Source organism: Cavia porcellus, unplaced genomic scaffold (assembly GCF_034190915.1).
Source record: "Cavia porcellus strain 051 isolate PalLab524CR breed Dunkin Hartley unplaced genomic scaffold, mCavPor4.1 scaffold_19, whole genome shotgun sequence".
Taxonomy (NCBI): Eukaryota; Metazoa; Chordata; class Mammalia; order Rodentia; family Caviidae; genus Cavia; species Cavia porcellus.
In genome coordinates, this window is record NW_026947502.1 from 26170127 (window position 1) to 26187733 (window position 17607).

At 44.4% G+C, this 17607-nt stretch overlaps 1 protein-coding gene and 1 non-coding gene across 3 annotated transcripts in view; one reads left to right on the top strand and one right to left on the bottom strand.

Annotated features, from left to right (window-relative positions):
• Positions 1–5128: 5128 nt before the first annotated feature.
• On the top strand, positions 5129–5267 carry LOC111757855 (small nucleolar RNA SNORA2/SNORA34 family). Its single transcript, XR_002792116.1, has one exon. It is a non-coding gene; the product is annotated as a small nucleolar RNA SNORA2/SNORA34 family (small nucleolar RNA).
• Positions 5268–7537: 2270 nt separating this feature from the next.
• The window catches only part of Stk10 (serine/threonine kinase 10), a 111482-nt gene continuing 101412 nt past the window's right edge, over positions 7538–17607 (bottom strand). For both annotated transcript variants that reach the window (XM_063230786.1, XM_063230787.1), the window contains one exon: positions 7538–10168. In XM_063230786.1, the coding sequence (XP_063086856.1) occupies positions 10028–10168 (141 nt within the window). In that variant the 3' untranslated portion in view covers positions 7538–10027. The remainder of the gene's footprint in view (positions 10169–17607) is intronic.

Genomic DNA, 17607 nt, shown 5'->3' on the forward strand with positions numbered 1-17607 from the left:
GATGTGAGAATTCATTGCTATAAATTTCTTCTTAGGACCGCTTTCATTGCATCTTATGAATTCCAGCACATTGTATTGGCATTATCATTTAATTATAGAAACGCTCTAATTTCTTCCTTAATTTCATCTGTGCCGCATTGGTTGTTTAGGACAGTGTTATTTAATTTCCATGTGTTTATAAAGTTCTTGTAGTGTCTTTTGCCATTGATTTCCAGTTTCATTGCACTATGGTCTGACACTATGCATGAGATATTTCAATTCCTTTGCACTTACTTAAGCATGTTCTATAAGAAGGTATGTGGTTGTTTTGGAGAATGTCCCATGTGCAGCTGAGAAGAATGTGTATTTTGATATGGCTTGGAACACTCTGTGGACATGTACTAAGTGCATGTGTTCAAAAGTGTGGTTGAGATCTGATATTTCTTTGTTGATTTTTTTGTTGTTGTTGATGTATTTGTGACAGTGGGGCATTAATAATAGATCCCCCAATACGGTTGTACTAATGTTTATTGATTTGTCATATCCATGAATATTTGCTTAATATAGTTGGGTGTGCTGATATTTGGTGCACATATATTTATGATTGTTATGTGTTTTTCTTGGATTGTTCTCTTTACAAGGATTTAGTGACTTACTTTGTCTCTCTTAATCACTCTCAACTTGAAATCCACTTGCTCTGAAATAGCTTCCCCACTGTTTTCCAGGTTCCTGTCATATAGAATACTGATTTCCATCCTTTAACTTTCAGTCTTTGAATTTATTTTTGAGTTGAACATGTTTCTTGTATGCGGCATATTGTTGGATCAAGCTCCTTATCCATTCTGTTAGTCTGTTTCTTTTGGGTGAATTGAGATCATTAACATTGATGGTTGTAACTGATATATGTTGACTTATCCTTGTTATGTTATTTTCTGATGTTGGTTCCCTTTTACTCTGCTCTGTTTCATTACTTGGTGGGTTTATTCTATTGGGGTTCATGGAGTTGTGGTCCTTATCTACTTTAGAATATCCTTCAGAACATTTTGGAGTGCTGCTTTGGTGGTCATGAATTTCTTCAAATTTTCTTTATCATAGTAGTATTTTATTTTTTTCATCAATTTTGAAAGACAGTTTTGTAGGATAAACCTTCTGCGTTGAAGGTTATTTTCTTTTAGGGCTTGAAATATTTCACTCCAAATGCTCCTTGATTTGGGGGTTTGTGTTGAGAAGTCTGCAGTGATTCTGATGGGCTATCTTATATAGGTGATTTGTTTCTTTTCTCTAACAGTTTTTAATATTCTGTTCTTGTGTTTAATTTTTTGAATCTTGACTATCATATGCTTGGCTGTAGATTTTTTTTTTTTTTGACCAGGGCTAATTGGAATTCTATATGCCTTGCTTACTGTTATCAAATTCTTTTTCTCCACCAGGGAAGTTTTCTGCCATTACCTCTGTGAATAGGTTTTTTGTCATGGGGCTATTTCACTGACTCCAATCAATCTTATTTTTCTTTGCATCATCTAGCAGCTGTTGGATTAGTTTTTCATGGTCCCTTGCTATTTTTACAGTTGATCTTAACTAAAAGGTGGAACGAGAAGCTCTCTTGCTATTTTTAAGAAATCTTTCATGATCGCTAACCACAATCCTGTCTTCGCTGATATTCTGTCCTCACATTGGCTCATTCTTCTGCATACACTTTGAATGGAATTTTTAATCTGGATATCTGTTTAAATCTTTTTCATGGATTCCATTTCTTTCCTATGTTGGGCATTTATGCTTTCCATCATTTTCCTAGGCACCTCTACATACATATTTTTTAAATATTTGTATCTGTTCTAGAGTCACTAAGCATGTCTTTCATTTTGGTCACCATTTCTGTATCTGAGAAATTATTTCTGATTTGATTTATTCTACAGTGTCATTCATCTGCTTCTGCTGTTACCAGGTGACAGGCCCACGTGGGTAGTTTTCAAAATGTTCCACCTCATTACTTCTAGGTTTGTTTTTGGTGAGCTGAAAGTCTGAGGTTGCATCTTACTTAAATGTCTTTTCATTTATTTTCTATTTTTTTTTTTTTTTTGTCTTTTTCCTTTTTATGGGTACCGGGGATTGAACTCACGATTGCCTGCTTGCAAGGCAGGCGCTTATGCCGCTGAGATAAATCCCCAGCCCTTCATTTATTTTCTTGCTCTTTCTTTCTTTCTTTCTCTCTCTCTCTCTTTCTTTCTTTCTTTCTGTTTCTTTTGTTTAATTCCTGAGTTGGTGCTTCAAAATTACTTATGGCAAGCCAGCCATAGATCTATGGCAGGTAGTGGCTGGTCCTGGCAAGCCTGTACCTTTAGTTCCACTGAAGTTCAGGCTGGTTTCTGTCTGGGTAGCTGGAACCCAATTTGTTGAGCCTGGAACACTCTGTGTGCCTCCTACCAACTTGAACTTGGCTCCTTGATCTCTTACCATTTCTTTTGTTATTGATTTATGTTATTTCTGTGTGTCTGGTTCTTTTTAATTGTGTACTAGACATTTTTAAAGACATTTTATTTGTGAAAATATTTGCAGAAATAATTGAAGCCCAAGATGATATTTCTCCAACCACAAAGGATTCACCTTTTTCTTCTCTGCCAGGGGTTTGTGATCACTGGCAATTCTGGATCATTCAAGGACAATTTTTTAGGCTTTGATTACATAAAGTAGTCCCCAGGAGCTTTGTATTCATGGAAACCTAAGCTCTGCCCTTGTTACCCACTCTTGGATCAGCAGATGCTCCAGGGTGAACTGTAAAAGTCACTGCCCTGGACCTCTATCCTTGCTTGAGTTCTGGCCTGGTAATTGTTCACTATCTGGTTTGTTGGTTTTTTTTTTTTTTTTTTGTACCGGCGATCAAACTTATGACCTTGCACTTGCCAGGCAGGCACCTATGCCACTGAGCTAAATCCCCAGCCCTGTTCACTATCTTGTAACTCTCACAAACCTTCAAGTATATGTGTTTAATGGTTTTGCCCAGACTTTACTTCAGTGCAAGAACTAGTCTAAAATTTCTAGTCCTTCACCGTAGTGAAAGTTCTCTTGTTTTTTTTTATTTATTTTTTTTGTCTTTTTCTTTTTTATCGTACCCGGGGATCTAACTTGCGACTGCCTGCTTGCAAGGCAGGCGCTTATGCCGCTGAGCTAAATCCCCAGCCCCCTTGGTTATGTTTTTAGTTCAATATAATTATTACATCTAGTGAAGACCTCTGATGCCACAGAGCTGAGACTTGTGTTTCTGGGCTATTCAGAGCTAAGCAACTCTCACCATGCAGGCCATGGCCACTCAGGTGCCAGCTAATAAGTCTTTCTCTGTGTCCTCACAGAGCCTGCAGTCTTCTTTTACTGCCCTAAAATCTCAAACCTTTGTTGACCAGTGTCCTCATTTAGTATCATCTCAGTCTTTCTCAGATCATCTCTTGATGCCAAGGCCATCATGTCAACTGTCTTTTGCCTGAAATCCTTCTTACTGCTCATCAATAAAGATACCTTAACTTGACAAGTTCATTAGCTCTGACCATCTCTCTTAACTTTTTTTTTTTTTTTGTCTTTTTCTTTTTTTATCGGTGATAGAATTGTGGAGGGGAGGAAGAGGAGGAGGAGGACTGGTGGCGGCTGAAAATATAAGTAACGTTTATTTTGGGAATGCGGGGAGAGACATCCACGACCACCTGGGGCGTGGCATCTCCACCTGGAGCCAGTGATCTCTCCGTGAAACACGTGGAGTGAGGCACATAAGTAGCCTCGGCTTGGGGTGGAACCTAAGGGGCATTAGGGATGCACAGGTAGCCCATTGGTCTTAGTTTGGCACCAGAGGTAATTTCTAAGGGTGGGGGGAGATAGGAGCTCCTTGGCTTTACCGGCTGCAGTATCTGGCCTGGGCCAGCAACCCTTTCAATCGGTAACGGGGATCCAACTCACGACTGCCTGCTTGCAAGGCAGGCGCTTATGCCGCTGAGCTAAACCCTCAGCCCCTATCTCTCTAACTTTTAAATCATTTATTCTAAACTCTACCCCAACCTCTGAAGCATGTTGTTCTGACATATACTTGTTTGTCCTGCAGAATTTAGGCTACTGCCCCATGTGGTAGTGCACACCTGTAATCCCAGCACTCAGGAGGCTGAGGCAAGATCATTGCAAGTTCAAGACCAATCTGGGCTACAAAGTGAGCTCGAGGCCAGCCCAAACTGCATAGTGATACAAAAAACCACCCCTCTCCCCCACAAAAAAGCCTCAAATCACCACCTCTAGGAAGTCTTTCCTGACACCCTTAGACAATGTCAGGCCAAACTCTGCTTTTCTGTCTGCTTCTCCATTAGGACAAGTATATTCAAGACAATAACAAAGTTTTGCTCATTTCAACAACTCCTGCGCTGGGTGCTTAAGAGCTTAGGGTGAATATAGGATGATCTCATTTCCCAAGCTTCACATATCTGCTAATGTATTTTTTTTTAACAGTCTCCTGAATTCCTGGAACTTCATTCTTCTAACCCTTAATGCTAGGCCTGGAAGTTGCTTAGTCATTTGCATCCCCAGACAGTAATCAACAATATCCTCACTGCTAGCAAATCACAAGCCCCTGTGACACTGTAACTATGCCTGCCCCCTACTGGTCACCAGCTTTCTGAAACAGAAACAAGGAGGGCTGCTTATTCCATGAAGCGTATGAACCCTTTTACAGAAGAATATTTTCTTTTTTTTAACTTTTTATCGGTACCAGGGATTGAATTCACGACCGCCTGCTTGCAAGGCAGGTGCTTATGCCGCTGAGCTAAATCCCCAGCCCCCAGAAGAATATTTTCAAATGCATAGTAAGAAGCACGTAGATTACAAGCAAAACTAGTCATAATGAAAACAATAGGTATCAAAATATTGGAATATTATTTTTTGTATGTGACATACACATATAATGTGATATATATATATATATATATATATGCATCACATTAAGATTTGGTCATATAGATCTACTAACCACTAGAAGGGCCCCACCATTTGCATTCCTGACACCCCTGCCATCACATCATCACATTGCCTGAGTAGTAGTCCATGAACAGGAGGAGGCTGCATAGGTGAGAAAAGGGTTAACAACTTTCCCCTGTCAAGATGTCTATTGGTTACGCAGGTTAAAGTTCTGTATGAGAAGGGCAGCAGTTTCCCGAGGCTGTTGGTTTCAAGCTGGAGCCTAAAGAGATGTCTTTCTATGGTCTGTTGGCCATTTCAGAACTTGGGCAGTGAAATGGTCAGTTCATTAGAAAGAAACAGCTTGAAGCAACCCCTCCCCACCCTGATGAGCAGCTGTGAGCTCATCAGGCTGCGGCCCAGGACAGGAGCCACCACCATTTACTGGGACCTGTGCCATGCTGGGACCTGGAGCGCCAGGAAACCAAGCAACCCCCCCCCCCCTGCCTGTTTTGTTTTGTTGAACTTCAATATACGTGAAAGTATGGACAGCTATTTTGAAGAGAATGAGAGACTCTACAACAGCCGTTAGTGACTTCCCTATTGTCTGGTTTTGAAGACCTAAATTGCCTTCCTCATTCTGTTCGGATCAGTTTTTTCTTTTTTCTTTTTTTTTTAATTGGTACCAGGGATCAAACTCAGGACTGCTTGCTTGCAAGGCAGATGCTTATGCCGCTGAGCTAAATCCCCAGCCCTCAGACCAGTTTTATATGTTATTTTGTATGAATTCTCTGTATGGGAAGACATGGACAACTATTTGGAAGAAAATAGGAGACAATATGATAGACAGTGAAGATCTCTTGGGGCTGGGGATTTAGCTCAGCGACATAAGCGCCTGCCTTGCAAGCAGATAGTTGTGGGTTCGATCCCTGGTACCGATAAAAAGGAAAAAGACAAAAAAAAAAAGATCTCAGGTCATCTAGCTTTGAAATTTATATCTCTTATTGCTTTTTTTTTTTTTTTTTTTTAAACCGGTACCAGGGATCAAACTCACAAAAGGCAGGCGCTTATGCCACTGAGCTAAATCTCCAGCCCCTTACATTGCTTTCTTATGTCCTGTTTTGTTCTGTTTTGTGATGTTTAATTTTACCCCCTTTAAAATAATAAAAAAAAAAGGTCCTGCATGAGGTTGAGTCGCACTGTGATGTATGAGACAAACACTGATAAAGTATTATAGGAAACTGGCTGAAGCAGAGGACAACATGAATTGCCAGGTGCTCAACATCACAGCCACATACAGAGATGGCACAGTGGCCAAGTTGTACATAGGTGTACATTAGTGGCATCAAGATTTGCTTTTGGGGGAGTACCAGGTATTCAGAACCTTGAATTTGCCAGGCAAGCACTGTGCCACTTAGACATATCCTCGGCCCAAGATCCACTTTCCTGACATGCTCAAAGTTGTTCCCTGTTAAAGAGCATGAAAAGATAAGAACAACCTCAGGTGCTGGCTGCGGAAAAGGTACTGTTCAGAAGGTCCAAAGGGCTGCAAGAGGAAGAGGACATATAATGGGACATGGGAACATCTTCAGAAGCAAAACTAATTTTCTCTGTTGAATGGAACGGTTCCTTTTTTAAGTTACCTGAATCCATGGGGGTTAGGCCCTTTTGTGTGCATCTTGTTTTGTTTTGACATCTTTCTCTTTATTGTTTTTGTGACAGAGTTTCACTGTGTAGTTAGTACAGGCTGCCTTGAGCTCACTTACGTAGCCTCAAACTCAGGCCAGTTCCCCTGCCTCAGCCTCCCAAGTGCTGGAATTACAGGCACACACGACCATGCCCAGACTGATATCTTTCTCCTTAGATCAGAAGAAATGTCAAACTAGATAATAGGGTGGCTTGGTTTTTTTTTGAGAAATACTGTAACTTCCTGGTGGATACAAATGAGTTTGAGATATTTGCAGCCGATGAGATGTGATATGAAATGTCTGTGATTTCTGCCAGTAAGAGTCAGCGACAGCGTCAATACCGCTGGGCTGTGCTGGCCATATCCATAAAGACAAGCTAATTTCATTTCAAGGTCAGAAAAACTACAGACCACAACTTTTGCCAGTCGAGTACAAAGAAGCCATGGACCCCAGGGTTAGAGCCCCTGGATGGTATTCGAGAAGTGTGCCAATTAATTCTTTTAAATATGGCAGAGGTGGCAAGCAGTTAGGTGTTTTGGGGGAGAGGGGTGTAGTGCAGACAGCAGTGGCAGGAGGCCTGGATTACTAAGATGTGGCCCAACCGCTTGCCTTGGCCACATTTCCGCATTTGTAAGTGGGAATGCTGATGTCTTCTTCCCAAGTCGTTGAAAGGATTCAATCTGATTCGCCCTATTAACATGTGAGAACTCTTAGAGGTCAGAGGATGCTGTCAGAATGGGAGGATAATAAATGTCTGTAGAGAACGTGCTCCCTACAGGCATGTTTTCTCTCTCCTTCCCCCGCCCCCTCTGTCAGCAGAACTTCAGAATGGAAACCCGAAGTCTGAGCTGAAAGCCACCTGTACCGAGGACAAACCCTCACTTGATTTGAAACGTGGAAGTGTCCCTTGCTTCCCACCCCAATCCAAAAGAACCACCTCAGCCGCAAACTGCTTTGTTGTTTTATTAGTAGCATATATACATTCTTGCAGTTAGCTTTGCAGAGAACATTTTACAGAGGTTTTATGTAAAGTTTGGTAACTACATAAAAAATAACTTCTATCCTTCATAAAGAGAAAATATAAATTATATTTACTCTGCTAAAAATGACCTGGGGAGAAACATTTCTGTCTGTCCCTGCCACAGAAAATATTCACACAGGGCCCTGGAATACTGTGTGGCCTTCTCAGTGATGGGCACAGCACGTCAGGTCAGCTGAGGCTGGGAAACCTGGCCGGAGCCCATCCAAAGAAGCACAGGGCAGGTATCAAGGCTCAGGTGGCTGAGCAGGAAACAACTCCGTGAAGGCTCAGGACAGTAAGTGACAAGCCAAAAAAGGAACGATCCAAGACTTTCTCCTGAACCATGCAACTGGCATCTCCCCAATACTCATGCTCACACTGCGGCTGCAGAAGATGTTGTAAACAAGGTCCTGAGCGTCCACCCAAGTAGCCTTGCCCAGAGTCACTGGGTGTGTGTCCTGCAGTTAAACTACTGCCAGTTCACATTTCCGCTGGCACCTGTGCCCCAGAGAGAAGAGAAAGTGACAACTGTTCAGCTTGTGTCCTGGGTGTGAAACCTGAAACCATCCCACCTGGGTCAAATACTGAAGCAGGCATGCCAAATGCTAAGCTAAGAGAATCATGCCATCCCCTGCTCTTGCCCGTGAGAGCTACTTTACTGCAGTTTTAAGATCTGCCAGACCCAAGTCCTCATCTCCTTGTTTGACTGCTGCCCTTCCCTGCCGAAGTATCCGGTTATAAGCAGTGCTGAGAAATCTTCCAGAAGATTGCTTAAGGAGGACAAAGTTCTATATACTAAACCCTAGCCTTCAGGAGCAGAGAAGGACAAAGTCCTCATGGGTGTCTGTCATCTATCACCATTTTTTGGTGACAGAAGGCCTCACTATGGAGTCCAGGCTGAACTCACAAAAACAGTATCCAGAGTCAGGCTGGGAGGCTGAGGCAGGAGGATCCCACATTTAAGCCCCAGCCTGGGCAACTTAGTGATAGCTGTATCAAAATTTAAAAAAAAAAGGCTGGGGATATAGCTCAGCATGAAGGTCCTGGGTTCAATACCCAGTACCACAAACAAAACAAAACCCAAGGAAAAACAAAAACAGTGACTAGACTCTTAATGCCCATCAGTAGCAGCACTGTAGATTCTTTTAAGTAGATAGCCTCACACACACCATATATATATATAAAACTTCTTTTTGTTCTTTTTTTTTTTTTTTTTTTTTTTTTGGTGATAGGGCCTCACTATGGAGTTCAGGCTGGACTCAAACTCATGATCCTCCTGGCTCAGCTTCCTGAGAGCTGGGATGACAGGTATGCACTCCCGTACCCAGCTAGAAACCCTACTTTCACAGGACAGTTAGAAGTCAAGGTGAAGCTGTTGGAGCACTTGCTTTTATTGCATTACACACACTCTGCAGCCCGCAGGATCAGTATCTCAGGAGGGAGTCCATTGAGCTCCAGAAGCTTTGCTTCAGCCAGCCTCCCAGCAGCAGGAAGCATCCTGTCCCACACACTGCCCCCACCCCATGCCTTCTGTTCCAAAAGAGGCCAAGTGCCCGCCAGGCCTGGTCAGCCCTGTAAGGTGCACTCCTGGACAGAGCGCCAGGCCAAGGGAAAGGTCCTTCCCATCGAGCCTGCAGACTGAGTGGGCCGCAGCGAGGTACAGCAGGCTGGGCTGCGGAAGTCTTGTGTGGCAAGAGTTCATCCCTGAACACAGGCTTCTGTGGGGGGATTGGAACAAGTCGCAGACTGGCAGTACAGCCTGTGCCTTCCCTGGGCCTCAGTGCCAACACCCAGCATGTCACCCACCAACTGCTCCACCTAACGTGCAGCTCAGGGCAAGCCTCGCAGAGCTTCTGTGTGTGTGTCTGTGAATGCACACTGGGAAGGGAACAGGGGATGGCCTGAAGTGCAAATACAGCAGAGCAAACACTCCTTTGTCGCCTCCGCCCACATGCACACAGCCTTGGCTTAAGTAGAAAGCAGGCTGGGAGACCCTGGGGAGCAAGGACATCCCCAGAGCAGCTGGCTGCCAGCTGCCTCTGCTGGGAACTGAAATGGCTGCTAAGGTTCCTGTCTGACACTGCAAGGAATCAAGAAAGAACCAAGCACCACAACATGGATGAGCCCATAGCGACTTTATCGGCAGTGCTCTGTGCCGACAGTAAAATCGGTGTTTTGGCAAACAAGGGGGCCGCAGCACACCCAGTCCTCCTGGCCCCTGACCTCCCTGAGATCCCAGGTCATGCACAGCTTGACAGGATGTGGCGCTCAATGAGGACATACTAGGGGAAGGTGCCACGTAGTAACTTCGCCCTTCACGACCAAGCAAGAAGTCAGGAGCACCAGGCAGGCGTGTGGAGCACACCAGGTGGCACTGGGCCGGGGGCTGGATTCAAACTGGCACAGAGCGAGGGTGTTATGAAGCGTCTGCAGAGCTGTAGGGGAAGAACTTGGTGGCCTTGCTCGGCGTGGTGGGGACGGAGCACTCCGCCTCCTCACTCAGTTTGAAGAACATTTCCTGCTCCCGCTTTTTCTGGTTCAAATCTTCCTCCAGAGCCTGGGGAGAGACAAGGCAGATGGTGCTCAGCGGAGGTACACAAGCCACATCAGGTCTCCCAACTGCAGGGTCCTCCAGGAAGCTAAGCCCCACCTCCCCCTGGCCTCTTCTACTCCGCAGCATCTCCAGGCCTCTGAGAGACACAGTCTGGGGAATGCCAGTGGGGGCAGGGCAGGCAGGAAAGCAGCCAGACTCATGGAGGAGAAACCCGGAGGGCAAAGCCAGGGAGAGCTTTAACAGTGAGGGAAGCAGAGCTGTCAAGAGTGCCACAGTGCTCTGAACACTACCCTGAAGTCACAGTACATAGGCCTCTGCTCTACTCTCTGAAGGCTGAGTTCTAAAGTTGTGTGGTAGGACTGCAGTTCTTTTTTTTGGTATTGGGGATCGAACTCATGACCTTGCATTTGCCAAGCAGGCACTTATGCTGCTGAGCTAAACCCCTGGCCCAGGGTTGCAGATCTATATAGTGTGATTTTTTTGTTTTTTTCCTTCCCAGTGCTGAGGATTGAACCCAGGGCTATTGAACTGAGTTACATCCAGCCCTTTTTAAATTTTGAGCCAGGGTCTCATTAAGTCACTAGGTTGCCAGAGCTGGGCTGTAACTTTCAATTCTCCTGCCTCAGCCTTCCAGAGTGCAGGGATTAGGGGTGTGCACCACCATGCCCATTTTTCTGTGTTTTACTATGCTGCCCTGGAATTACTGGCCTCACGTGATCCTGCTGCCTTAGGTTCCTGAGTAGCTGAGACTAGTGGCACATTCCACACACTGAAGTCAGAAATTAAGAAAGATTTCATAAGAGTTCTCTAATTATAAGCATTCAACTCATAAAGGAAGCAGACAGTGCTGCCAGAACCCCTGGATTTTCAAACAAAACTGGAAATCCAGATTTCTATGTAAAAGCTTAAGAGTTAAAGGCTGGCAAATTTAAAAATGTTAGTCCAATGTAACAAGCCATTTCTGACCAGTTTGTGACCTTCACTCTAGGAATGCTTTTGTTGTTGTTGTTGTTTCCTGTTTCGTGGCTGGGAATTGAACCCAGGACCTTGTTTGTGCTAGGCCAGTGCTCTACCACTGAACTACACCCCCTAACTGGAATATTAATAATAACAGCTACTATTTTTTGAGCACAGAGTATTTATAATTTGTCCAAGATTTCACAGCTAGGATAGGCTGAGCATCCCTCCTCCAAAAATACAAAATCCTACATGCTTCCGAATCTGAAACTTCTTGAGCACCAGTCTGATGCTAGGAGTAGAAAAATCCACACCTGGCTTCATGTAATGGGTTGCAACCAAAAGACAGGTGACCTGAAAATACTGTATGAAACTACCTTCAGGTGATGTGAAACAAATGAATTCTGTGTTTGGGCTTGGGTCCCTTCTCCAAACCTCTCATTTCATATATGCAAATATCCAAACTCTGAAACAGACCAAACCACTTCTGGCCCCCAAGAATTCCAAATAAGGGTTACTCAGTATGTAACAGGAAAGTTAAGACTATCCACACATCTGACTCCAAAGCCTGTCCTCTTAAATATTACTTTCTCTCCCACCACAGAAAATCTTCTCTTACAACCTTCTAAGATTACAGTAAAAAAGCTGCCTCCTATCAGGTCAGACAGTAAACAGTTTTGGCTTTGCAGGCCACAAGGACACCATTGCAGCTAACTCAACTATCACTGCAGTACAGAGTCAACTGGGGATCAAATGTAAATAACACAGCTATGTCCAATAAAACTGTTTATAGATACAGGGAGAGACCAGATTTGCCCCACAGGCAAACTCTTGTGTGTTAACACTTGCTTTAAGGAAAGAAATATCCTCTACGTTTGCAGCCCAAAAAGCCAGAATTCAGATGGGAACACATAACTTGTTAGGTGGTTTTATTCTGTGTTAGTGATGACCCAAGCAACACTTTATTGACTCTACCAGGCATTCTATAATTACCTGAAAGAAAGAAACCTACCTATTTTTTCTCTATTTTTTTCTTTTCCTTCCAAGACAGGGTCTCACTATGTAGCCCAAGCTGGTCTCAAACTCAGGGTGATCCTCCTGCCTCAGCCTCCTAGGTGCTGGGATTATAGGTGTGGGTAACCAGCCTGGCACTCCGGATCAATTGATCGTTCTTTTTTTTGTACTGGGGATCAAACTCATGACCTTGTGCTTGCCAGTCAGGTGCTTATGCCACTGAGCTAAATCCCTGGCCCTAGATTTTACTAAAAAATACTCCACAATATGCAATCACTACCGTATAAAAGTGAGGGAGCTCCAGGCATCTGACTATCATGCAAAAATGTAACAGACTATTTATTCCAGAATGTAAACCATCACTCTGGATCAGTGTTCTAACACTAACTGAGGTACCTAATGACAGAAAAATTGAACATAGGATTCTGCAAAGAGGCAGCTCCCACAGGCAAAATCCAATGTCACCACCCAAACCACATACTTACAGTGCCTTCCCTGAGCCCAGGCCCCCATGTGTGGCAGCTACTAGGGGAAATGCCCAGGTAAGAGGACCAGGTGACATTTGTTTCCTGATGCCAGAGTCGTCCTATGTCAGCAGGAATATCACTGGGTTGAGGGTCAAGTATCAGCTGTCCCAGCAGGCCATGGTTACAGAAACTGATGAGTGTGGACCAGCTAACAGGAAGGTCTGGAGCCCTAGCAGGCTTCTAGTCAGAAAGCTCCATTAGCACCAGGAGGAAAGTCTCAATACAAGGATTTCAAAGCCATGACAGAGCTGAGGTGGGCAGCTAGCTGCCTCCTGTTCAGATCCCAGGTGCAGCAGCAGGCAGAACTGAGGTGCGACAGCTGAGTGTGGGAAATGAGATCAAGGGTAACTGGGGCAGTTCCTCTCGGAGAGCTCAGGAAAGCAGTGGCTCTGACTATACCAAGGGCATAATACTGTACAATACTGATATCTCTATGGACCACACAGACCCTGTGACAGTTTTTTAGAGATTGAACCTCCAGATCTTGCACACTGAACTAAATCTCAATCAAGTCCTTATATACACATATGTACATAATACACACATACCTTCAATTTTTTAAAAAAGTTTTTGCTAAGTTTGGGTTTCAAACTTGTGATCCTCCTGTCTTAGCCTCCCAGAATGCCACGACTACAGGTATGTACCACCACACCAAGCTAGTGATGGTTAATCTTGAGGGTTTACCTTTTTACTTATTTATTTGGTATCCGGGATTGAACTCAGGACCTTGTGCTTGCTGGGCAGGTGCTATGCCACTGAACTGAATTCCTGGCCCCTGGGATGGTTAATCTTATGTGACACGGTGAGGCCATGGTACCCAGCTGTCTGGCCAAACACCAGTCCAGATGTTACCATCAGGATTCTTTTTAAGGCAGAGGATGTAGTTTAATGTTGGAGCCCTTATCTCGTATGTGTGAGGCCTAGGCTCCATGCCAGCACCAAAAAGTGGGGGGTGTTATTATTTTTAGATATGATTAATATTTAAATCAGTACATTAACCAGGAATGGTGGCATGTGCTTGTCATCCCAGCTACATGGGAGGCTAAGGCAGAACCATAAACTCAAGCCTATCCTGAACAACTCAGCAAGATTATGTCTCAAAAAACAAAAGGGCTAGAGATATTGCTCAGCGATAGTCACTGAGTTCAGTTCCCAGTACACAACCAGGTCACTGAGGAAGAGGGACTTCTGCCTCTAGGCTGCAACATTAGTTCTTCCCAAGGTCCCCAGCTCAGGTTCTGCCCTGCAGCTTTCAGACTTAGCAGCTGCCACAATTATGTGAGCCAGTTCCTTAAATAAATCACTCTGCCCTGCCTAATACTCCAACACTGGTGACCAGCAAGGACTTCTATAAAGTGCTCTTGGAGACAGGAGATGTGTGAATTCTCCATGTTTCCCTGACACCATCTCAGCCTAAGCTTGCATCATGTTTCAAACTAGATTATCCTGGTTCCCTGGTCTGTTTTCACCTTGACCTCCACAGCAGCCAGAGGGTCCCTTTTCAAAGAGCGACATGCTTTGAGTCACAGTGTGTCCCCCTCTGCTCAGAACCTCCCAATGGTGCTCATCTCACGCAGAGGAAAAGCCAGACTTTACACAGGCCCCCATCTGCCCCATCTCTACCTCTCACTGCCCCTCACCATCATGACCACACTGCTCCAGCCTCACCAGCCTCCCTGATCCTCAACCATGGCAGCAGCACTCTCGCCTCAAGGCCTCTGCACTTGCTGTCCCATGCTGACAATGCTCCCTCCTGTCCTCCAGAACTTCACACAGGCATCACATCCAACCATGTGGAGCAGGCCCCTTTGCCACCCCAGCCCTGTTCCCTTCCCTTCTGCTTTGCCCATCACTGGGTCCCTGAGGGGACACATCTGTTTTGATCAGGATAGGATCTCCAGTGACTACAATAGTGTGGAAACAAGTAGGTAAGCTAATAGACTATAACTAAGCTAAAGATGGTAGAGAATGGCACCACCACATAGTAAGTACCAGGACAGGGTGCAGACAGGTGGTCGCTGGAGCCCTGGAGAGTCAGCCACCCAGCCTAAGTGGAGCACACTGGATACTGAAGCTGGCCACACAAAGGCTGATGGGTATAGAATTTCTGACAAGAGGACAGCCTGGGCAAAAGCCCAGCAGGGAAGGAGGGCAGCACAGGTTGTATGGACAGTTAAATAGTACCTCAGACACTGTCTGAAGAGGAAGACATAATTTACTCCTTTCACTGTAGAGATCTGGGTCAATGCTATAAAAACAATCATGGCTAAAGCTCCTGGAGCTCAAGGAGGAATTAAGATAATGGCACTGAACTGGGCAGGGTTCCTCACCATGATGCACTCTCATCGGTTAAAAAAAATTAAAAGATAATTTTCAGCCAGGTGTGGTGCACACCCATGATCCCAGCACTCAGGCAGCTAAGGCAGAAAGACTGACATGAATTTGAGGACAGTGTAGGCTACATAATGAGTTCAACCTGATATATATTAAGACCCTCTCAAAAACAAAAACCCAAACCAAAATAAAGATCAGCTGATGAAGCAACGCGAAAGACTGGTTTTCAGATCATGACCTTCAAGGGCATACCTCTACTATTCTGCACAATGAAATAAATGTCATGTGCATTTCTGCTGGCTGTCCAAGTATGGTGGCTGCCTAGAGCTGTCCTTGGGCAAGCATGAGTGATGAGCTGAACTAACTGCTTTTATGTCATTTGCAAAATGACTATAGGAGGGCTGGGGATTTAGCTCAGTGGCATAAGCACCTGCCTTGCAAGCAGGCGGTCGTGAGTTCGACCCCCGGTACTGATTAAAAAAAAAAAAAAAAAGTACAAAATGACCAAATCATGCCAAGAAAAATGACAATGACAGAATTTGAATAATCAAGTGAAAATTAGAATCTTGGGAAGCCTATGTCCACTGCACCGAGTCTGAGAGCTTTTCAGCATTTAAGGATTTTTCTGATGAGATCAGAGGTGATATTAATGGACACTGTGAGTGTGTGTGTGTGTGATGGTACTAGGGAGTGAATGAGGGGGCACTCTACCATTGAGCAAATTCCCTAAATTTTTTGATTTTGAGAAAAGGTCAAGTTGCTCTGGCTAGCCTCAAACTTCTGATCATCTTATCTGTTTCCTGAGTAGCTGGGGAATGCAGGCATGTGCCACCATACCTGGTGATGTGATTGTGTGGGAGGGGGAGGGGGGTGCTGGGATTAAATCCTTCATGCTGGGCTACATTCCCAGCCCTGTTTTGCTTTTTATTTTAAGCCAGAGTCTAAGTCACTAAGTTGCCAAGCTGACCTCAAACTTGTGAGCTTCCTGCCTCAGCCTTCCATACTACTATTACAGGCCTATACAACTCCCCCAGCTGACATACTTTAATATCATAAATATGTTAACATTAGAAAAATCTGAATTAATTCTGCGAACCAATATTTTCCAAATGACCAATGGCAAGATCCTGGGTAGGGGAAGTTCCACCTAAAATACAAGACAGAAAGTGGGTTTTATCAACACATGACAAAAGTTCACTCATGAGCCGGGAGTGGTGGCTCACGCCTGTAATCCCAGCACTTGGGAGGCTGAGGCAGGAGGATCATTTGAGTTGAGACCAGCCTGGGCTACAAAGCTCAAGGCCAGCCTGAACTGCATACTGAGACCCTGTCTCAAAAACACCAAAAAAAAAAAAGTTCACTGATGTGTGGATGCAGGGGTCATCTACAGCTAGCCTTGCAGACACTGCCACAGTGCTGGGGTGCAACTCAGTACCACAACACTTGCCTAGCATGTGGGAGCCTCTCCATTCCATTCCTAGCACAGAAAGAGAGAAAGGGAGGGAAGAAGGAAGGGAGAGAGCTGCCATCTGTTGCATGCTGGTGTATTATTAAAGGACATACATAATTATCTTTTTTTTTCTTTTGTTTTAGTACTAGGAATTGAACTTGGGATCTTGCGCTTTCCAGGCAGGTGCTTGTGCAGCTGAACTATATCCCCATCTCTTAGGGTTTCACTATGTAGTACAGGGTAGTTTTAAAATCACTTTGTGTTTCTCTAGCTTTGAATTCACAATGATCCTTCTGCCTCAGCTTCCAAAGTGCTGAGATTACAGGCATAATTATCTGAAAAGGCCATTAAAATACTCTTTCCTTTTCCTAATACTTATTTGTAGGAAGCCAGATTTTCTTCATAAACATCAACTGAGATAACATATCACAACAGATTAAATGCCAAAAGAAGAATTCGGAAATCTTTGAAACACTAAGTAGATTTTGCTACATGTGTCCATCTTCTCACTAACTTAATTTGAGAGTCTACAGCCAAACCACCCTGAATACGCCTGATCTTGTCTGGAAAAGGTAATCATTTTTCACCAATATGTTATTTATACGAACATGTAATATACTTTGCTATTATTTGTAAGGGATTAGTGAATGTTTTTTAAATTCTCAGCTTAACTTTCTAAAATGGTAACAAATCTCCATGAATGTAACCCAAAACTCTTTGGGGTTCTGAATAACTGTCAAAGTACAGGCAGGTCTTGAAACCAGGAAGCTTGAGAACCACCAAGCTAGAGCTCATATGGTTCATGTCAGACAGTTGTGGGGAATGGTGGGCGGGAGAGGGGCGCCAAGGGCAGGTGTCATCAGGAGCCCAGTTAGGGGGCAGTGAGGTCTAATTAGGAGAAAGGACAACATGGAAGTGGATGAAGGGACAGAGCCAAGTGACTGACATGACACAAAAGGGCAGGGAAGGAGAGAAGAGGGTATCACGCAGGTTGGATGCCCGGGCATCCAGGAAAACGGAGATGGCATTCACCAAGGAGCAAAACACAGGAAAGGGACTGAACGTATGGCACACATCTGTAATCCTAGCTCTTGGAAGGCTGAGCCAGGAGGATTGCTGCAAGTTTGAGGCCAGGCTGGGCTACATACTGAGTTCAAGGC